Source organism: Neopsephotus bourkii, unplaced genomic scaffold (genome assembly GCF_033783945.1).
Source record: "Neopsephotus bourkii isolate Nb327-2 ecotype Australia unplaced genomic scaffold, CSIRO-AGI_Nbou_v1 NB_730, whole genome shotgun sequence".
Taxonomy (NCBI): Eukaryota; Metazoa; Chordata; class Aves; order Psittaciformes; family Psittacidae; genus Neopsephotus; species Neopsephotus bourkii.
This window is the reverse complement of record NW_026901228.1, coordinates 2394517-2418551: the sequence shown is the minus strand read 5'-3', so window position 1 is coordinate 2418551 and position 24035 is coordinate 2394517. Positions and strand designations below refer to the sequence as shown.

The 24035-nt window shown below is 36.4% G+C and overlaps 1 protein-coding gene across 1 annotated transcript in view; it reads left to right on the top strand.

The window, feature by feature from the left end:
- Positions 1-24035, top strand: part of LRP1B (LDL receptor related protein 1B) — a 739603-nt gene that overhangs the window by 289455 nt on the left and 426113 nt on the right. The window contains exon 2 of the mRNA XM_061354354.1: positions 4886-5023. Within this exon, the coding sequence (XP_061210338.1) occupies positions 4886-5023 (138 nt within the window). The remainder of the gene's footprint in view (positions 1-4885; positions 5024-24035) is intronic.

Here is a 24035-nt window from a genome sequence, read left to right as displayed (position 1 = left end):
TGAAGGCATCTCATACTTTGTTTCTTGTGACTGAGGACAGTGCAGGATTAGAGCTGCTGGAAAATTGCTGGTGTTAAAGTAAATTGGGTGCAGTGATTTAAAAGGCATCTACTACATTTGGCTGACTAATCTCTTATTTAAAAGTCTGACTACTTACCTGAGATGTTGCAAGATAAAGCACTTTTTAAAAACTTAGTTGAGAAAGACAATGGTGAAAAAAGGTATTTAGAAGTAGCAGCTTTGATGCTTTTTATAAGCAGTTGTCAAATATGAGCAGCTCTAGATAAATTTGCAAGAAGTGTGTGGGGGGTGTTTTAGTTTAATTTAGTAACTTTTTGCGGACCTTGAATTTGTGCTGAGTATTCCAATAAGTCTTCTTTTGTCTGGCTCTCTTTGCAGTCTTTGCAAATATCTTTTATTCATACTTTGTAACTTCACAGTAATCTTAGCATACAAATTTATACCTTAATTTACATTAAATTTGGGGGAATGTTTCTAGAAGAAGGAAATGTACATAACGAAATAATGTTCATCCATAATTTTTTGCTAATAAGCACTTGTATATTTCTTGTGATAACAAAACCCAGTGGAAATAATCAGCTTGTAGATTCTACTTGCACTGTCTTCTTTGAAATGAAGTGTAGCATGATCCTGAAGTGGGACAAGTAGATTTTTCGTTAAGCACAAACTCAAGACAGATGCCATGACAAAAGTGCAGGGTAAAATCTCTCTGCTAATTTTGATAGAGGCCTTTAATACTTTCTTATGATGCTTCTTCAGTGGGAAACCACAGGTTGTGCTGGATAGATCCCATTGTCTCCTGCTGAAGGGTGTCATAAGAAGTCTCTTTTCTCAACCCCCATTGAAGTAAGGGAACTTTCATTGAAGGAGCTGCAGATACATTCTCTGTACACTGCACAGGTATTGTGAAAACATGGTGCAGTTTTCTTCCATGTTTTCTCAGATGCTGGGAAGGTGCAGTGAGCCTTGATACAGTATGACCACATCAGAAATGGCTATCCTGATCCTGATCTCCCCTCTGTGGGCAGACATGGTAACTCATCGCTATGGAGGTGCCCAACAATGCAGGCTGAGGCTGCCCCAGCCACCCACCAGCTGGAGTGGGATGCCTGTAGCTGCCAAGCCCAGGGGGATCCCGCTGGCCCTGGCTCATCTTTCTGCAGTTAGGCTTTTTTACCATTTCCTGTTTAGCCATCAGACAGTTACACCAAGGGGAGAGTTAGATATTCTGCTTCCTGAGCCAGAATCTCTTGAGCAGCACAGCACTGCATAAGCAATGCTGCTTCCATCCTCTCCACCCTCCAAGTGGTATCCTGGTATGAGTGTTTGAAACATCGAGATGTTGTATTACCATAATTACAGCCAGCAGTTTTGACAATTTTTCCACCAACCGGCAAGGCTGGGAATTATTGTGTCGTTCTAAGGGAAGAAAAGGCACCATCCGTCTTTTATATTCTTAGCATTGTTGCGCTGATGTAAAATACACTGAGATTATTTCGAAGAAGAACACTTTTAAATTCCTTTTCCCAAAGTTCACTTGATAACGTTGCCAGAAGTGGCTGTCTGCTAAAGGAAGAGGGAAGAGGAGTAAACAAGATAAAAAGCCACTCATCTTTATTTGCATTAGATGTTTCAGAAAGTGCATTTGCTGGGTAGGAGTCATTGGGAAAAGCTGCTTCAAGGATATCAGAACATGAAGTTTTGTTTAGCTTAATTTTTTGTTCAATGAAAGGGGTAGGAAGTGTTGGCAGGGAGGGCTTGGGACATGCTGCCTGGTTCCACTGCCTGTGGATGATTGAGACCTTTTAGAGTCATTTTGCAGACAAAATAGGTCACAAGTCTTCTATAAGATAAGGCTTTTTTTTGACAGAGATTCATCTTCATTGATAAATCAAGTTGACTTCCAAAGTATCATGCTAGTAAGGAAACAGAAAGTAGATATGAATTTATCTTAATCACATGAATCAGTTAATCTCTTTTAATCTTAACCTTTCTGTTTTCACAAGCAATGCATAGCATTTCTCTTGAAAACAAAACAATGTGAATAATACTTCTTAGAGCATATTTCAGTTTTCCCCCGTAGGCAGTTTGCAATCAAATAAATCTAATTTAGGAAGCTCCCTACTAGTATTTTAATTTAGAGAATATGTTTAAAATTGCGGGATGTTTGTGTCCTGAAGGAATCTTGTATTTTTAAAGCAGGAACCATAAAATCAAAATTAAATCCTGAAATCTGTAGACAGGAGAATATCACACTCAGTAGTACTACTGAGAGTTTAGACGTTAGTTAAGAGATTCATTCTTTTCACTCATTAAGTTTAGAGGATAAATATTTATGATTATATATTTATGCTTACGTGTTTTTTGGTCACAGATCTCAGTTTTCTGTTTGATAAGGAATGAATGCTGAAAGCCCTCTAGCAGTCTTGGGTTAATATGTAAGTAATACAGGTTTACATGCTTCACAGACCCAAGTTTTTTTAATGAATGCTCTCTTCTGTAGAAGAAACAATTTTTTTTTTTCATTCCACATGCTGTGTTCACAGTTGCGCTAATGCAGTGAACAAGCCAAGCTATAAATGGCAAATTAGAAAATTAGTTTGGTTTAGTAAAGTGTTAGGTGTATTTGAGTCCTGATGCAACTGAAATGGAAATCAAATTAAACCTACCTGCCATTGGCTCTCCAAAGCTGCTTTATTTATGTCCTTTGAAAGCTCAGCAGAGTTAAACCAGTTCTGGAGGAACGCTAGGCACTGCCAGAGGTTGTTGATATTGTAGGGAGCTTTATGTGCACATGTGCACAGAATGCTTCATGGGATAAAGTGTTCTACATCCAGGTAACAGAAAAGGGAGTAGAATACCTGAAGCCCGAGCAAAAAAAAAACCACCAAACCCTCAATACCGAGCCTGGGAAGGGTATGGAGCCACACTGCCCCCATGATGCAGCAGTTTCTGCCAGCACCAGGAGGTCACGCCTGTCTCCTTTCTTACTGTGGTCTTCCTATCAAACATGTAGGATAGGTTTTAATCATCTCTCAGATTTCTATTGTTAATATTCTTCTACATTTTACTGGAAAACAGGTAAAATATATTATTTGTGACGTGGTTTAATACCTCTACATTCACTTACCAATTATTTAACCTAGAGTGCATTCATAACAGTTGTTTATTTTGTTTGTGTTCAAAAGATATTTAGACCCTTACCCTTAGCTTAAGAATGCAGTTTTCTTGAAAAATGGCATGTAGATCGAAGCCACAATAAAAAATGTTTGTTTGGGTTTTTTCCCACTTGGAAATACACAAATTGTTGAGGCAGAGTGCATTAATTCCCATATACATAGCCTTTTTTATCCTTAGTATCAGTGTGCCCTGTTTCTGTTAATCAGTGGTACATCAAGGATGTATCTGGTGTCACTCCACCGATGCAAGGCTGGAAAGATCAGAGGTGAAAGGAAGAAGCTACATTTTGTTCATGTCTATAGCACAGTAGGTGCATGCTTTTTAGGGCACATGGTCTGCTTGGGGAAGGGAAACACCTACCCTGTGCCAATGGGAGTTGCCTAAAAGAATACAGGCAAACGCATTGTAAACCATGAAAACCATGAAAAAACACTGTAAGCCATGAAAAATTAGTATTTTGTTGTGCACACTCTGAATGGTGGACAGCTTCCTGACAGCAGGGGGAATTTTTAATGTAAGTTTTTTAATTAGGACAAGTTTTGTAAGTTAGGATTTTTATTTAATGGGCTGTGCTGAAAAGCTGTCTGTATTCATTACAGAAATCATAAACTCCCCCCAAAGTTCTCCTTCGCTTTGTCCTGCTGACATCAGGATGCAAGATTTGCCAAGCTGAGTTTCCCCCACCTATCAGGGAACTCCTAGCTACTGCTTATGTTTTCTGTTCTTTGCCTTAGAGTTAGTACCTCTAAGGAGGTGAAAGCATATTGCACCTTAGCACAGTGCATCCTAAGATGTATTTCCCTTGAGAACTGTTACAATCTGTTAGAGCTAAGCACAGATCCAAGGCTCCAGCAAGAGCAATCAAGGAGCTCTAAGTTGTTTTCTGAAAAATTTCAACTCTTTCAGTCTCTGTTTATCTAATCGTATAGTGTGTATAAATTATGATTCATCCTCTAAATGACCTAAACCCTTCAGACCTCTATATGATCTTTGCAGTGTTCTAAAAATCTCAGTCTTTATCATGTGAAATTATGTTGTGGGGTTTTCATCAGTCAGAGCCCTTTCTAAAGATAAAAGAGTACCTAAAATACTCCCGCACAGAGATAAGGGGACACAGATGATTGCAGACAGAGTGGTTTCCCAGAGGGAGCAATCTCGGCATCCTTATCTTCTCCCTACCACTCTGTACTGCACAGTTTCAGAGGCAGATTCCTGGCCTGGAGAAGCAGTTTCTCTGACCTAATGCAGCCGTAAATATGTAACATTCATGTGTAATTTCATAAATAGCTACAATTATGTCTACAGAACAACAATGACTGAAAATAGTGGTACCTGTTACTCTTGATGTGACTCTTGATATAATATGAAATTCGTAAAGCAATTGAAAATCTTACGATATTTATTAATGTTAAAAAAAAAATATATATCTTAAATTCAACCTCTGCAAAACACTTGTAGTTGGGGAAATTATCTTCTGGCCCATTGATTTCCTTTTAATTGGATTAATCATTTCTGATTATTTTAATTCTCCTAAATAAAGTTATGATAATGCCCTAAAATCTGCAAAATGAACTAATACATAGAGTGTTGCCCTTAGCTTTTAAGTGGAAATGCAATATTGAACGTTCTTTGCCTTGTTGTGGATATAAAAATATGCATAAGAAATTTTCTGTCTCTTTTTTAGGTGCTGAGGAATCAGATTTTAAGTGTGGCCTGAATTACATTAGCTGCATCGGTACGAACAAATGTCTTCACTTGTCCCAGCTCTGCAATGGTGTTTATGACTGTTATGATGGGTATGACGAAGGAGTACATTGCCGGGGTAAGTAAATTTGTGGAGGAAAAACCACTTTAACCCAAAATCTTCTACTCTGTTTTCTTTTCGAGTTCAAAGAGAACCACCACTTTCTTCTTTTTGGGAATGCATATACAGATGTATACATAATAAAAAAAACCAAAAAACAAAACAGAAAAGTGAATTGATGGAGGCATATTTTAATATATATTTCAAGTTTATTTTACAACTACTCTGTGTCTAAACCACACAGGGCACATAGATAATGAAATTCTTTTATTATATTTTATTAAGAATGTAAGGTTGTCTCCAAGCAGCTCATCTAGTAAGTGGTTAACAACTTGGTAATATTAGGTTTTGTAGCAGTTATGTATTCTGACTTGCTTATAAGAGGCAGTTCTTGAAATCACTAATGGAAACATTTATATCAACAAAGCCAAAGAATACAGGAAACAACATTTTTTCATTATGTTCATGTAGTTTGGTATTAACACGTGCCACTAATGTTCTATTATGATAGATTCCTATGTATTAGACATTTGGTATGAATGCAGTACAGTTGTAATTATTCTCTCTCTGTATATTTCTATATAACAGAACAATGCTTGGGTAACTGTTGGGTCATTCTGTTGCACTTTCTATGACCTGAATACACAAGTCATGTTTAGATATCTGCATAGCCAAAAGCTTCAAACTGGCTTTAGAAACCTAGCCAAAAAGTTACCTTTTTTCTTGATATTAGTAACAAAACTAGTATTTTAAGTACTTGCCTCTTTAATTAACATTGTTCATATGAAATATTTGATTGACAATAAGTTTTAAATATTTAATAGCAAACATGTCAGTTGATTACAGAGCTGATTATATTAAAACAAGCTATCGCTAGCGTCACTGATGGTGCTGTGTAAATAAGTCATGGTCTGTACACCAGGAAAATAAGTTATAATATGAAGAGAAGTGGGGGGAGGGGGGTCACCATGGCAAAGACTATTTCAGTGTACAGGTCACGACTACACAGGGGTGAAAGCTTCTAGTAACACTGAAGAACTAATGGACTATGTGCATTCAGTAACTGGAACTAGACTAATTTCTTTCTCTAAAATTAACACTTATGTTAGTTCATTAACATTATGATATTTTAGGGATATATTCAGGCTTGCACCTTTCCCTGGCAAGTAAAAGTGTGATTATATCTTCAGTGTGAAATGATAATCTATGTGAAATTTCAAGGAAATAATAGTAAATACAATGACATTCCTGTCTCATCATCTTTTATTTCAGGCACATAAGCATTTTTGCTGGTGAATGTAATGCATAAATTCAGGAGGGGTTGTGGCAATATGAAATAAAAAATGTTTTATTATGTACAGATACTTCACATTTCGTGTTTCAGTGTCCTTCAGAAGAGAAGGGGTGTGTAGTTCATGGAAACTGAAACTCACAGCATATAATAGTGATAAGCCATCTGTATTTGGTAATTTTGGGTTCTTTACTGTTTTTTTGACTACTTAATACTTTAAAGAGGCTGAATAAGCAAGGTATCAATGTATATACTAACCCCTCCTAAAAAGTATTGGCTGGGGCTGGTCAGCTTTCCAAGATTCATCAGATTATTTCACTAGGATCCAATACTGCTGAATGGAGGAGTTAGTACCCACTGGTATTTGGAGTATTAATAAGGTTCAGGTAAATTTTACCAATGCCAAAATTAGACTAAAGCTTGAGTAGTTCTAGTAGAAGACAGATCTGGAGTTGCTCTTGGTAGGTAAGCTTCTTTCTTTAACAGTGTTCTTCAGGTTTCTGTTGAGAGCCAGGTCTTCATCTCACATTTTCAGACACTTTTAAAGCTCAGCCGTGCAATAAGCTGAGAAGTCTTGTTTCACAGGGAGTCATCAAATTATTGCAAGCCAAATTACTTAGCTCCAAGTTTTTTCTGTCCACAGTTCATCCCAGTCCTGTATTGGTAAGCCCTCCACGAGCTCACCAGGGGCATTATCAGTATGGGACTGAGACTAAGTCAGGTAAAGCACATGTCATGTGCTACAGCTTGCTCCAGCCTCTGATTCTGTGATCTTTGGAAGGTTAAAATACCTATTTTTTACTTATTCTAAAGGTTTTAGGAGCAACTTAGACAAATATCCATAACAGATTAGATGGAGTAACCTGGCCTTGTGTTATGTGAAGGGTTAGAAATGTACTTATGATCACTTCATGAGAATGACAGTCACATTCCCGTGAATCTTAGAAAAGGTTTTTTATAAGGCTGCAGAGGTGATTTGTACAATTTTATAAATAAGCATTTTATATATCTATAGATATATAGATAGATAGATATGGCAAAAAAAAAAAAAAAAGCAGGTGACATGCAAAAATTAGGTTTTGGTCTGTCTCTGAGTTAGAGCTATTGAAAACTAAAACTTTCACAGAATATAGAGATTTCCTTCTTCTAAACAACTTGAGGGATAAGTAATTATTAATAGCTGAAGGATTATACTAATTCTGGATATTCCAGCCATAAAAATACTAAATAGTGGAAAAAAAAACAAAAAAATGCTAGAGCAAATACTCTGCGTATCTTTGGCTTATGCCAATTTATCAATGGAACCATTACAGAGAAGCAAAATTGACAAAGAATTAAGAGGCCAAAGTAAGAGCCCAGTGAAGGCATGAATCACACACTGATACCCTGACTTTAAATTGAAGCATATTTTGCATTATACTGCAGTGCCCATTGCATTTCTATGGACAGTGGGAATACTATGGCAAATTTATCCGTCCTATTTGACAAAAAATGGTAATATCATTAGCAGTCTGCATGTGCACATCTCCGGTGCACACTTCACCATAAAGTACATTGGGATCTTATAAGTTTACTGTCACAGCCTTGACATAGACTATGCTCCGTACTTCTTTGGTTTGAGGATAAAGCCAAGGCTTTGGGAAGGGGAAAGTAGGAGTGTTGTAGGGATTCCCTAGAAGTCTATTTGCACTAAAACCCTGAAGTGCAAAGTTGAGGAGGTTCTTGAGGATGCTTTCTGTCATTCTAGTAGCTGTTAGTGATTAGCTACCAATAGTATCTGACCAGTATCCTGGCTCTGACATGTAGGAGTCACTGGACCAGGGCTTGTCAGAGCTCAGGATATTGCTTTTTCTGGCTCTGCATCACAGCAGCTCCCCACTAAAGATAGGGTTATATGAAAATGTGGCTTTATCTATTCCCATCTAAATACTGATTATTCAGATAGCTTTTACCATCTCATATTAAAAGTCATTGCAATAATAACACTGCAACACCCAATAAAGCCCCTTGCTATTTGGAGAGTCACCAGACATAAAGTAATTGCCTGAATGTCTATCTGTCTGCCTAGCTAGTCCCGTGGGCAAGATGAACCTGGGCATACAGGGGAAATTTGCATTACCTTAAGACCAACTGTCTTATGAAAATAAGTTAAAATTTTTGTTTGACATATTAACTGAATGTAACCCAACATAACTTAGTAAGTTAATTAAGAAAATCTAGGAGAGATCACAGATGTTAAGATATTTTCTTTTTTTAATTAAAACTTAATTTTTGATTGAACATAACGGATCTCATAGAATCCTTCCATGTCTTCATATTATTTGGATATTTTTATACTGTGATCTGAACCATAATCTCTAGTCAGTAAAATATACAAAGGCAAACTCTGGATCAGTTAGTATTAGGAAACTGCAGAACAGACATGCAGAAGATCTGACTGAAAATAATGTTTGTAGCAGCTTACAATCAGAGTATTATTTTTCTGGTTAGGCTTTTTGAATGAATTCTTATCATAGGACAGCAATAAATGCTGCTGTTACTGAATCATGTTTTTGTTCTGGCATTTCTACAGCTGGAAATTCCTACACTGGGAAATTTTAAGTAGTGTTTACCAGAGGGGAAAATACAAATTTCAGAATTTTATGGAAAATTCAGGGCTTTCAAGAATGAAGCCAAATTATAAAACAAAGTTATGGAGTTTCATATAGATTTTTATTTTTCTTATGGCGTTGTGTAAGAAGATAACAAAGAAAAGCTAAATCAGTCTAGAATTATCAATGCTCCCACCATTTTCTCATGAAACTATTTCTAGAAGCAGCGCAGAAGTTTTCCCTGTAAACTCATTTGGTTTATTCTGACAAGCTTTAAATTCAGTCATCCTTTAAGACTGGGATATACAAAGCATCATATCAGGTTGCTGAATCCTTGAACCTCCAGGAAATCTCACCATGCTCCTGATGTACCAGTGGGGCTGTTAAACCAGCAGGTAACATTCAAAATTATTCCCTTTGCAACTGCTCTGGGTTTTGCATCAACTCTTCCACTTGTTGTTATAAGACAGAATAGAGAAAAAAAGTGTAGGCACTAAAAGTAAGATGATTGTAGGTATTTTTGCTTTGGAATAGAAGTGCTAGTAAGTAACTACATTTGCCTGAGCAAAGGCTTATTTTGCATTTTTCCATTTTATTGCATCTCCTTTTTATTTCACCATCCAAATAGCCAGTTTCTTATGTAATACTCTCCCATCTTTTTGCCTTATAGAACATGATGTAGATCATTGAAATTAGCCAAGGTCATTTAGTGTATTCCGCTGTCAAAACAAAGAAGTTATGGGCATGGTGATTTAATAACTTTCTGTCAGAAAAATCTTACTGCAGCAAAGCAAATTAAGGGTGGCTAGCTCAGTGATAGAGCTGTAGAAGACATTAGGGTGATTTAATTTCATCCCACCTTTTATGGGCTGTTGCTGAAGAGATTTTTTAGGGCAGAATACACAAATGAACACCATTGTTAAGCTATTAGTATTGCCTACATGACAAAGCAAGTATAGGATTTAAATATTTGACCATATTGATAATAATATACAATAACACATCATTATGTAGTATGTAGTGTGTATGTTGTTGTGCTTTTTTCCACTGAAGGTGTGATGTATATCTTGTCTCCTCCCAATAAGTTTTCCATTTCAAGTTGCAGTATTCATTTTCTTGAGAGAAAATGTTGGATACTGTTCCTTACTGGCAGAATTAAGTGTTGGTCAGGTATGGCCTTCCTGAATACAAGTAACTGATAAGTCTTCCTATTTAGCATACATGTTTTAAATACATACACTTTCTTCAATGTAATGGAAACCATGTTTACAACAGGAAGAGCATACTTACATGCAGGGTTGAATGGTGGCACTGTGTAGTTCTTCTTGATCTTCCTTATGAGAGAGAGGAGTAAATATTATAAGTCAGATATTTCAGTTTTTCTGTGATCCTCTTGCCTCATAAAATGCACAAAATGTAGTAGAATGTTAACGTCATATTTTAAACACGATCATGGTAGTTAAGAGGGCCGGTTAGTGATAACAGTAGCTAACCGGCTCAGGTTAGGGGCTACATAAACCTGATGAAAACAGCTACAGTCAGTGTTGAAGGGCATGTGATGGAATGATCTGAGAAAGCTTTGTTCTACTTTCCAGGGATTTCAGTTAAATGTTATTTATTTTTTCCTGCTGCTTTTTTTCCCTGCTCTTACTGTTTTGAGGCTGCCCTCTATTGAGAGAAAAAAACAAACATTTATATTCTTTCTATGAGCATTGTCTTTTCTGTTTTAGTCAATATTTTTTGTTATCTTTATGTTGTGTATAATTATATCATTATTCTTCCCTGTTGGAGCTAATCAAACTCTTTAGCGAATTACCTTACATGAGAAATGTAAGATACTTTTTTACAAATAAATTTCAAAGTATTTGTTTGAAGATAAATACTCTGGGCATAATCTCTATATCAGGAGTTCCAGTCACATGACAAAAAACCCAACACTCGTAAACTCACCCCACAAGCAGGAGTTGTAGCTGCTGCCTGGCTCCCATTAGTTCACATCACAGAGTATATCTTACCTGCATTTTCAATATATACGTGTCAGAGACAGCTTTTCAGGGAGGAGAAACCAGGGGCTGACACCAAATGCTTATGAAACGTTAGTAACCTTGAGGCATAGGGAGAATCATAGCACACAGTTTATATTTATTTATTTTTTATCTAGCTATTGTCACCAATATTTGGGGTGCAGGGGATACATTAGACATACTGAAATCTTATTTAGAAGAAGTAATGGGTTTTTCTTCAGTTTCCTTTTAGGTATTTTTTCTTTTTCAGAATATACAGGAACTTTATACTTTACATCTATAGAGTAACAATTAATACTTCTTACATTAACTAATAGTAAAATTGATGAGGAAAAAATGTATCTGAGGCACCTGTCCATCAGTAAAATATGTGTTTATTAAATTTTCATGGTCTCTTACTCCAGTGACATTATTTGCCTATTCATTGCTCATATCAACAGTTTTAAAATAACTGGTCAACCTGATGTTTGAAGTGAGGAAGAAAATTAAGTGAAACTCACATGCTGAAAAATGTGGTGTTGGTCGTTCTAAAGCAGTTTAAGTCGACCTAAATTTACAGAATGGGATCAAACTGAAGACAGAAAAGAGCAAATTCTGGGGCTAGCATCACATAATTTGTCAGAAATGCAGTTGTTAGTTTTCTGCCTCAGGAGTCTTCAGCCACGCTAAATTATGAAACTCGGTTTCAAGTTTTTTCACTCTCTGCCTGAGGGGACTTGACTTCCCAGCTCCTTATCTTCCCAAGGTGAATAAACAAATGAGCAAACTACAAGATGTTCTATGTGGGGGGTGCTTTTGTTCCTCATGGCACTCTTTGTGGAATGAACAGTTAGACATTTATTGTAGCAAATACTTGAAGTTCCAGTGTGTTCATTTGAATTCTTATGACAAAGAGTCATTTTTGGTCTGCCACTTGTTTCCATCTCAGCAATTAGTTGGCATTGTTAACCAAAGAGGGTTAATTCTGGGAGTCCCACTTGGAGCACATATGCCTTTATACTGCATCCACTTGCCTGGCCATTTACATACACTGTATTTTGCCTTTTCACACAGTACAGGTTATAGCTGAAAAGAACTCACAATTTTTCCTTTAAACAAGAACTTTAGTTTCTTACTGCATCCCACTTCTTGCATTTTGCAATTTTGAGCTCATGAAACTGTATAATCAAAAGTCTTAGTACTTTTCAAATTGTGTAATACAGTTTAAAAATTAAAGTTGCCATTATTTCTTAGATTATGATAAACAAGATGTCACCAGTTTTAAGTGAGATTGATAATATTCATTGGTGTGAAAAAGTTCACTTTGACAGTGTGAGAAATAACTCCTGGTCTTCCACTAGGAAGGAAGAGTATGCACAGAGCATACAAAAACTGGTTTTCAGAATTCATTATATCCTCTCTGGAAAATTTTAGTAATCTTTTCTCCACAAAAAAATCTGTGTGAAGAAAACTTAACTTATTTTATAAAACACAGGAGTAATGCCTAAAATTTGAGGTATCTGTGAAATGTACACATTAAAATACTGTGATGTGAGATGGAAATAATTAAAAGTTGTGGGAGAAAGAAAATAAAAAGTGCTACCATGGGAGAGTGCAGGAAGTAAAAGGCAAGTGAAAAGAATCACTGGAAGTAATCAAGAACAGGTTGCCCAAAGTGGTAGATTCTCCATCCCTAACAGTGTTCAAGGCCAGGTTGGATAGGACCTTGGGTGACATGGTCTAGTGTGAGGCATCCCTCCCCTTGGCAGGGGGCTTGGAACTAGATGATCTCAAGGTCCTTTACAACCTTAACTATTCTATGATTCTATGAAAAAAACACAACTGGGGACAATACTGGGATCAGTCAATAACAAGGTTCAATAAAATCATTTATATGAATACTAGTAAAACAGACCTGTTTTAAGTCAATATTCTCTGGAAATACATGCATCAAAGAGTAGGAACATGTTCCCACTGCACTGACTCATGTAAGAAAATAAAACTTTGCCAGGAGACTCTCTAACCTAAGAATATTTTGTCTTCCTGTGCATATGCAGCAATATCAATCTATGGCTCAGCAGCGTTTCTTTGTGGTTGTTACACTGTCTGCCTATGTGTTTCTGATTATTGGTACTTATCCTTTAGAACATCATAAATCTTACCACAGTTGCTCCACACACTACTTCTCTAGCAGATAGTGCACAACCTATGTTTTAAATAGTCAAAAGTTACAATTTGTCATCATGTTCTTACAGGTATTGAATGGAAGAAACTACTTACTTCCATACTACATTCTACAAACTTCCATTCCTTGAACTTTGGAGAGAGAAAAATCCACCTGAATTCCAAACTGTAAAGTTCAGAAAATTTTTAGATGACATGATACTGCCGTATGCTTCAGTCCTGTTACTAAATAAATATAATAGAATTGTAATGAATGTGAATTGCATATAATCTATACTGTTTCCATAGAGAATAGACAGATTAATAATTTCTAGTAATACTATTTTTTAAACCCAACACATTATGCCAAGAAAATACAGACCTAATTTACTGCTCTCTGTGTAGATAATGTTCTCTCTAGTTAAGTTCATTAACAACCTCTTCAAGCGTGAAAATTCTTATTAAAAAAAAATTGAAAAAGCAGTGTGCAATAATAAAAAAATAAATTAGGATGAGACCTGAATCCTACTGGAATTAATGGCAACACTTCCATAATCTTAGGCTTCTATACTGGGCATATCCAAACCAACAAATGAGCTTAATTTTTTTTTTTTTTTAATCACTTATATTCAGGAGCTATTTACGCATTTACATATGCAAAAGGATTTTTTTTTTTTTTTTAATGCTACATTTGGAGAAGGGTGAAGGATATTTAAAGATGAGGATGTGAATGTGACCCATTCTGTGCAAAGCAATAGTGTTTTCTGGCATAGAACTGTTGTATAAGGCTGCTATCATTGTATTGGCTGCTCTCTGAGTGTCCCTTTTTAACTGTGGAATATTGTGGCAGAACATATCCTATGAAGTGAAACCATCTGAGACTGTTTAGCATATTTCTAAAATATTTTATGTCTATGCAGTCATTCTAAAAATCCATTTAAAGTTACCAGAGTATTAAAAATGATATCTGGAAGATTATGGGAAAATGGACCATTGTGAGCCCTCACATTTTTCAAAGGAAGTGATGACCACAGACATTAAAGAGGATGAATTAACAGCAGAACAGGTTATGATTCCAAACATAGGTTTATCCAATGCACGGTGGCGCTTTTCTGCCCTCATTGTGATGCAGCTTGTTTTCCAGACTTATGTGAGATGATGTCTTGTTCCCAGAACAAGATCAACCAAAGAGAAAACATCTTTATTTTAAAATAAAAGACTGAATTGTAGTAGTTGAAGCCTCAGACACATATCTTTGCCTTGTATATAGAAGCTCGATATACTCACTTATTAAGAACTATATATGGTCTTTTCAACAAATGCACTTTTTAATTATCAGCAGGCAGTTCAGTTTGTTACTGTCTGAGGTACTTTTTATTTTCTAATGGTCATTGATATTTGATAGCCTCTTTCAAAATTATGCATCAGATATAGGACCTACCACTTTTTTAATTGACTTTTTTCCCTCTTTTAATGATGTGCATCTCCTAGAATTCTGGCAGAAGTGAATCCAGCTACATATTGAAAAGGCAGCTTTTTGTGTCAGATGATGTATAAAGGTGATGGGATCCCAGCCAAAGCCTGCTGAGCCCCAGAGGATCTTTTCAGAGTAGGGGCACTGGAGCTGTGGCCTGTGTACTTTTGTCAAAGCAGATGTGTATGAGAGGAAATGTCCTCTGCTGAAGGACAGGAGCTGTTAGTGGCTCTGCCCCCTTTTTGTGGGATCTCTGCTTAGTCATAAACTATTCCTTTCAAATTTTATTTCCTGCTCTTAAGGTAAAGCTCTGGTATTGAAGGAATAATCTCAATCTTTTTATTAAATTTGAACATGATAATAAGGTGCTGCCATGGCATGCTGCTTCAGTGTTACTCTAAGACAGTTTCAGCAGCTGCCCCAAAAGAATAGCTTGTTCCCTGGTCTGGTTGTGTTTTAATTTCCGTAAACATTTGTTTAGTTGTATTATTTGATATTGACTCTTATAGTTTATTTATTAAAACCAAACTTGTTCATTTAATGAGTATTCAAATTTTGATTTACTTGCCAAACTAAATTCTTGAACAAAAATAAAACCAATGTGAAATCACATTTATTTTGTATTTTGAAATATTTATGGTAAAACAGTTCTATCTAGGATCAAGGCATTGTAAAAAGCAACATAGACCGACAGATTAAAAAGAAGAATTCACAATTCAGAAGTAGGGAAACAGTTGTCTTTTAGGAAATTTGAGCTTTTTTACTTCATTGAAAGACAACAAAGTGGTAGAGGAATAGCAGAAAACATGTGCAGGTATTTCTTAGGTTTCTACAGGAAAAGCATCAGTATAGTTTTAAATTTTCAAACTAACTTCACACTGGGGCATCAAGAGGATAAAACAGGATGGGAGTAAGTTCTGTTCTACAAATGTTCTGTGAAATGTGCAGTTACACAAAACCAAAACTGTTCAGACATCCTGAGTACTGGCATTTAAAGTACATTGTAATTAAAAATACTTCTGTGAAGTGCAGCTGTTCTGCTTTCTGCCATGAATTGATGTTCATAATTTACATTACAAATAATCAGAAAATTACTCACAAATTTAAATGGACATAGTGTGGAGCCCATATTCCTGCGTTCTGGAAACTTGGATGTCTTGCAATGCATAAAAATGTAATGTGCTATACTAGTCCTCCGGGAAAACAAAGGTTTGCTTCCTGCCCTTAACATGGGAGCTGGATGTTTTGATTTTTAGAGAGATAAGAAAACAAACCGGAACTGAATTCATGTCGCTCACAATGTCTGATATTAGAGGGATGGATAAAACACAGTGATCTTCAAACTGTAATTTCCCCCTCTTGAGCTTAATGGAAAAATGCTTTAAATAGCAACATACCTTTTAGTGACACGATGTGTATTATTTTTTAGATGAAGTAAAATGGGGATCATGGATGCTTTCTCTACTACCGAAAAGGTTACTGGTTTCTATGTGTGTGTCCTATTTGGAGGGTTACAAAGGACAACTGACAAAATGAAAGATAAAAAGATACCCTTATGTGATCCTCACAGAAAATCAGGCTTTGTATTATTTGTAAACTTTTTGTTTTGAAGTCCACCATTATGTACCAGGTTAGTTGATGCTACCTTGAAACTGTTGGAAAAACATGAATCATTCTAGTACTAATGCTATTAAATTTGTGGGATGTAAAAGCTAGTGAGTATTTCCTTTTAAATGCAGACATTCACAATCTCGTTATTTACATCCCTTGAAAAATTCATACATTACAGTTAACATTCTGCCAATCCAGGAATTTTTTTCCTTCCTGATGACAAAAGAGTCTGCATCTGGGAAGAGCCATTTGCAAAATGCCTCATAGTTTCATAGAATCCCAGAAGGGTATGGGTTGGAAGGGACCTTCAAGATCATTTAGCATCAAAGCCCCTGACATGGGCAAAGACAGCTTCCAGTAGACCAGGTTGCTCAAAGACCCATCCAACCTGGCCTTGAACACTCCATCCAAGGATGGGGCAGCCACAGATTCTCTGGGCAACCTGTGTCAGTGTCTTACCACTCTCACAGTAAAGAACTTTTTCCTTATATGTAATCTAAATCTACTGTCTTTCAGTTTAAAGCCATTTCCCCTTGTTCTATCCCTACCTACCCTTGTAAAAGGTCCCTTTCCTGTGTTCTTGTAGGCCTCTTCAGGTACTGGGAAGCTAAGACTCATAACAAAGTCAGAAAGAACCCATGCTACATACCTAAGGATACGCATAATATATATGATACAACCTTAAGGATATACATAAATCATATGCAAGATACCAGTATGCAGCAGGAGAGAGAAGCTGTGTGTAATGGGAATTCACATAGAGCTGCCCAGCTATGTTGGACCTCAGCTCTATAGAGATTTGTGTGCACCCTGATACACATATAAAAGGAACCACAGTGCTTTCAAAGTGTTTAGCCCTCCAGTAATTGTGTAAGGAAAGTCTTTTGATTTTAATAAAGCTGCTATTAGTGTTCACTACAGGATCCAGAAAGCCCTTTTCAATATGTGGAGTATAAATGAAAGTAGAAATTGCTGTTGGCTCGTGTTAGCACTAGTTACAATCATCTTCCAAGTAAAAAGTAATGTGAATGAAATACAATTCTTGTTAACGGATACATCTGCAGGCCTTTACTTCTGACTTCAGCTGTGAAAGTACTTCTCATATCTTTCTTTTTCCCCTAATGAAGGCACAGCTGTGCATTTAGGGACTTGACAAAGAGTGTGATTAAGAATTCTAGACTTCCAAAATAATTTATCTGCCTTCAAAAAGGGTTGTTGTTAGTGACTAATTCGTGGTGAGATTTTTTATTGTCTTGGTTTTGTGGGCATTTTTGGTGATAGAAGCACGGAAAAAATGTAGCAGCTTAGTAAAACTTTGTGTCTTCCAGCATTTATATGTTGTTCCAATTTGATGTTGAGGTCGGGAAGAGCAAGTCACACACTCCCATAAAATCCGAAAACATTTAGTTCAAATAGAGATTACTGGAGTTTCTTGGGTTTTGGTTGTTTTGGGTTTTGGATTTTTTTTTTTTTCCCGCCATTTCTTATTCATTGCTGCAAGTTGTACTGGTTTTGGATTGTCGCTGCCGCTTCCTGTGGGACACATTTTTGGGGCTAACTGAATGACAGCTGTGAGAGATCTAAAAAAGAGAAAAAGCACAGCCTTTAACTATGCTTGTTCTTTCCTAGTTTGAACAGATACCTGCTAGATTTTTCTTACTCATACCCTACTCCCAAACAAGGGAAAAGGTGAGTATGCAGCCAGAGGCTCACTATGTTTCCCTTATGTTCTCATCCTTGGTACTCTCATTTGCCTGAGGGAGAGGTGGACTACTCAGCCATCCCATGCTGCTTAGGTGCAGAGATGTTACTGTTCTGCAATCTTTTTTAGCTGTAATACATGCTCTATTTTGAATTTGTGTTCAAGGGCTTGCCTTCCTGTGTAAAAGAATTATTAATGTAGATGGGAAGTCAATTTGGGCTATGCAAAGTACATCAGAGATGTCCAAGGAGCTGACAATGCTGATGTTCAGCTACTGATCATTGCCTCTCACTCTGGGAAGTCCTGTCATACCTCAAAGTTTGACCATAAATCAAGCTTGCGTATTTGTAATTCCACTCTTTTGGAAACTGTAATCAGATCAAACTGTAGCATTAGTAGTAAGGTAACAATTAGGATATTATATATTTTATTGCAGTTATACTATATGTATTTCTAAAGACCTGATAATTTACGGACCTAGTTCTCGTAGATGCTGGAATTCAGCAGTTGTTCTGAGGCACGGCCTGAGCACTTGGTCAACTTTTACTTAATTTTTTCTCAGGTGGGCTACTAGTGAGCAAGACTCTTACATATATTGTTTGGCACAATAAGTGTTTTTTTCTGAACATAACAAATATGGAAATTTTTATTTCTGACATTTTATTGCCAACTTTGTGGAGGAAGACATTTGCATCTGAACGTTAAAAATTACATTTTTGGAGTGCAAAACTGCGTGTGTGAAAGCAATAACATGGTAATTGATTTTTTTCCTTCTTAATAGATGCTAACAAACAACTTGCAGAGTTTTTAAGAAAAAGCTGATTAAATTGTTTTAAATTTTGCTACATACAAAAGACAAATATTTGTAAATTAAAAACAAAAGATGAATATTAAAACCAATTTTGCATTAGCTTTTAAATAAAATGTCACAGAAAGCCTGCCTTATTAAATATGAAGAATATAGTCTTTCTTGTTTTTTTCTCATGCTGATGTGTTTTAAGGAGAGGGTTGCAGAAATCTCCAATAAGTTCGTGCTGTACATAGAGATGTTTAGTTTTGAGAAAATTCAGACAATATATTATCGAATTAGAATCTAGAATTTTGGAAAAATAGAATTTACTAATTGTTATAAAGATTTTAAATTATCATTGGAAATTAATATTGCTTTTTAAAAATTAATTTAAGATTCTCTGTGTTGGGATCAGAGGTGCCTTGTCTCTATCATACTTTCATGGTAACTCTTCTCTTCAATGCTACTTGCAAAGCACAATTAGTTGATGAATCTGGGAGAATGTAACAGTTGACCAAGTACATTCTGGCTGTGGAGGATATGAAGGTGGTGCTGAGATGTATGAGACCAGGCAGGAAAACCCCCAAGGATGAAGAAGAGCATGGTTCTTCCTGAAATAAGAGTCCCAGTGGGGAATCCTCTTCCTGGTGCATTGTTATTCTTTCTGGGGTGTCCTCCCCTCGTTTACTCTGGACAGACCATTCAGCGGCCAGGAAATAACCAGTGATGCTGAGATATGGGTATGACTGGTAGGAACCTTCAAAAGCACATCTAATGTTACCTGAAATAAAAAGCCATGCAATTGTAAAGAAGCTTACTAATTCTATTTATTTCAATCCATATATATTCTTTTTAAAGAGATGTGTGTCACAGCTGCAATGTATTTTACTTTTAGAATATAGTGATAAAATTTCTCCTCAGAGAGTCATATAAAGATGGATATTTTCAGGGAAAACTGAGATACATAATGCAAACTACTGCAGGATGAAGCTTTTATTACTCTTTTGAAGTTAATTAGAATTCATAATATTCAACTCTGTTGTCAAAAAGTTGTTTTTTTTTTTTAAAGAAATTTGTATTAAAAATTGTGGCTATTTGAAATCTTTGAGAAAATCAAGAGATGTGATGCTGTTCTGGAAGGTCACAAAAAGGTCTAATTAGTCTGTATGAAATGGAGTCCATGGCACATTGGGCTTTTGCCTTTCCTACTGGTCATCGTATTTGCTGTCATGCATTATTTCCCTTTCAGTTTCCCCATGTAGCTGGTTTGCCAAGGATTGGAAGTTTTCTGTCACAGAGAAAACTGACTGGATAGAGGGAATCTGATCTGTGGCTTGAACTCCTAGGTACTAAGGTAATAATTATTGCCTTATAGTAATTATAGCTAGTCACTCCAGAGGCAATTATCATATACGTAACTATACATATAGGGGAAACCCAGTTGGGTATTACATGGAGTCAGGATCAATGAGCCTGTAGGGTACTATAGTAAAAAACACAAACAACATGATTGCTATATTCAGAACACTCAACAGGCCCTCTCTTAACAAGAGTAGAGAAAATGTTGCCAGTTGTGCTTCAGTGAAAAAACAAAAGCATTTTTATGAAATGTGATTGATTTACAAGCTAGAAGAAAGTTTGAGAGGGGAAAATGTAAGATAGACTCCACAAAATTGCTAGCAGTGTTTAGCATTTAATAAGAGTCACAAGTTAAAGAAGAGGTTTTAAAGGAATAGTTTAAATGTTTGCTTTTTCTCCTTCTTTTAACAGTTTGTATAATAAGAATCAATGGCTATTTGCCTTTAAAGTTCCCATAATCTCTTTGTGGAATGAAAATCTCAGAATATGTGTCCGTGGTACAGTCAAATGCTTTATGGATTTATATTGATAAAGTTGCGTAGCCCGTTTGCAGTGGTGATATGTGCTCTTTTTAATCCATCCATCTTTCAACAGTGACAAACAGGGGCTGTTCTCTTTTTACTCATAAAGTTAACTTCAAAAAGGTGATGTCAGTAAGTAAAAGAAAGTGATCTTCATCTTTTAATATCACCACAAAGCCATTTTTTATTGGTAGCTTCCAAAAACGGTGGCAATCATTTTGCATGACTTAAAGCAGTGATAGCTTTACTTTGAGCACATTAAATCTGCACTGGTGACTTGAAGGCAGTAATTACCACATGGCTGGTAATTGCTGGTGTTATTCAGGGGAGAAAATGATGAAGTTCCTGAGTACAAGAGTTAAGTATTTTAATCATTGACAGGAATACATAAATCTATTAATCACATTGTTGTTGTTCGACTAATGTTCCATTGTTGGGCTTGATTTGCTAATGCATTCATTTGCTGCTTATTATTTTGTCACTGAATTATAATTTCATTATTCTCTGACCTTGTTTGTCTTTCGCTCACACAGTTGCAATATAAGGTTGGCTGAAACCATCTGGATGAAATTAGAAACAATCCAAACTTTTGCTTTGCAGTGGAACTGCATGAAGCATAAATCTTAGTTAGGTACAGCTAGTTTTCTGCTGCGGTTGCAGCCATGACTGATGGCAAAGGACCAAACACAATTAAATGGTCCAGCGTGGAACCTACCTGGTTAGTCAAGGAGCATGGTGAACTAGACATCTCTAGAATCATAGAATGATAGAATTGTTTTTGTTGGAAGCAACCTTAAAGATAATCTATTTCCAACTCCCCTGCCATGGGTAGGGACACCTTCCACAAGACAAGATCTGTTATATGCTCTTCCATCAGAAATTCCCATAAACTGCAGTTTGGGACTGTTAAAATCATATTTTGAATGGTTTTAAAACTAATAATCTAGGTATGTTGTATATATTTTTATATATATATATATTTTCTATTTCACTTACTGCTTTGGAAGTTATTTACAGCAAAATGAATTGGCTTTTGTTTAACTGCAAAATTTCTGCAACACCCTTTCATTTCTAATTTGGTGCTATAGATTGAAAATAGAAGATTACTTTTATTTTACAGTATTCCATGCATTAAAAACCTTAGCATAATAGAGTTGTTATTCATGAGGGAGTGGGACATTTTGATGCCCTTGTTTCCAGTATGCAGGGAAAGGCTGATGTAACATTTTGAAAACAAGAATTTGGTGTACTCCAAAATGTTTGAATTCTAATATTCACTGCAGTTAAAAGTTACTCTGGTGCATTGATATAATTTTCACCCACAGTTCATATTTTACACCAGTGTGGAGCCAGAAGCACTTCAAAGCCCGCCTCAGCGGACTTCATCTTAGGTTGTGAATTAAATTTACTAAGCATTCATATATTAACGTGTATCTAAACCCAGGACAAATTAATCAATCTTTCTTCCCGTAAGTAATATTATGATAATGATAACTAATAAGATAATGGATCTAACATTTCTGTGATGAAAGTTTTGTAAGGATAATGGGATTGTGTAAAACAAAGGGGAAAAAAAAAAAAACCAAACCCTTAACTTCTGAAGGATTTTATATCATTTAAATTGGAATCAGATGAGAGACTAGGAGATGAGAGACACTGTCCATCCCTGCCCCGAAAGCTTCTGAGATAACATATTTTTATGGTTACAGAATCCACCTGCTCACCAAGGTTAATAGCTGTTTGAAACAGTGGCTTCTCTTTGGTTTGCATCCCCTACTGCAGCAGGTGTGTTAATAAATGGTTCTAGTAGCTCTATCTAGGTTTAAAGGCTTAAACAGAAGAGTCCATCTGCAACTGAAACAGAGAGCTGTGCCTTTCTTACATTGTGTGCTAGAGTTCTCAGTAATGATGAGGGCATGGACTCCATGCCTTAAAATCTCCTGCAGCTCCTCACCTTAGATCCTTAGATTTGGATTCAGCTGTAAGCCTGTCATGGAGGATGATTATTATTGTTGCTAGTTAACTGCCTTCTCCATCTGTGCGTCAATTGATGGGATATCCTCACAGGCAAAAGCAAATCTGACGGCTGCCTGGAAATTTCAAGCAGCTGTGTCCAATATAGGTATAGCTTTATGTATGCTACTGTTGAGAGATCTGCAAAATACACCACCACTGAGACTGTTGCCTGGCTCAGGGTGGATTGGGAATGTGATCTGCTAAGGAGAAAATTAACAGCACAATGGATGAAGAATGTTTGCTTTTAACAGCTCTTCTTTCATCTTTTTTTTTTTTCTTCAGAGCTTGCTTGTGCCTTATTTCCTTCATGTTATGGCAGGAGTATGACTGTTGATAAGCCAGTGCAGACCCTTAAGTACTTGGTCTAGGAACCATTTACCAATTCATACAGTGGAAGCTCAAGTTAGATTCAGTCAATTTTAAACATTTTTTTTTCTAAAATAAATTAATAAATAGAGTGTTTTGTGTAGCATGGAGCACAATTTGGCTTGAACCCAGTTTTAACCTATGTGTAACCTGCATCAATGTCCTTGGTTGTAGGAAGGGCACCAAAAATGCATGTGTTCCTAAATGGCTATGAGCTAATGGTGAAAATGCAGTTCACTGGGTTGGTGAGTAAAACCAGAGAAGAATGGTCATGTCAGAGTCTCAGGAATGAACAGGTGATGGGCCTGTCACCTCTCCTCCTCCTTCACACATATGCTGGATGTGTCAGAAACAAAACCAGACCTCCACGTATCCAGTTAGGAAAGCCCTTGGCTCCTCTAGTATTTTATTCCAAAGTCCAGGTGTCCTGCATTCGTTATTTTGACCATATTTGTTCTGTGAGTTTAATACAGACTTAACTTTCAATAGATGCTACATTTTATCCTGAGTTATTGTTATTAGGACTAAGACTGCTGCAATAAATTCCCTGCCTTCCATCCCAGGCAGGGATGCCTTTCAGTTTGAGGATGACTCTTAGGTAGCTTGCAATTACTTCATGATTCTTTTGCATGGAAGATTATTACTATTCAGCATGGATCTAAATATTTGCTTATATGTTAATCCAAATGCTTGACACTTTGAAACAAAATTGAGGAATAACATAACCTTCCACACCAAGGAGGTATGGTATGAAGTGATTGTAAAAAACAGTTATGAAATCCTAATGTCCTGCTTATACTTTTTATTTCAGGAGGGCTTATTGCACCAGCACCCAGCCCTAGGATTTGTGTGGCTTGGAAGCTGCTATTCTCCTGGCAGTCCTTAGCATGTATAGGAGTGGAAAGGTTCAGCATGCAGGTCTCTGAGGTTGCTGCATCTTTTCCTTCAACAGTTTCTCCACAACAGCATCTGTTCAGTCCTCATGCTTTTTCCCCCAAACACATTTCAATCTTCTGCATGGAAATCAAATAGAAAATAAATTGCTTTTATTATGTTGGCTTTATTTGTTCTCTGACTTAGCCTAATGCACAGGATTATTCTCACCAAAATAAATTGCACATTAGAAGCAGTACAACAAAGGTA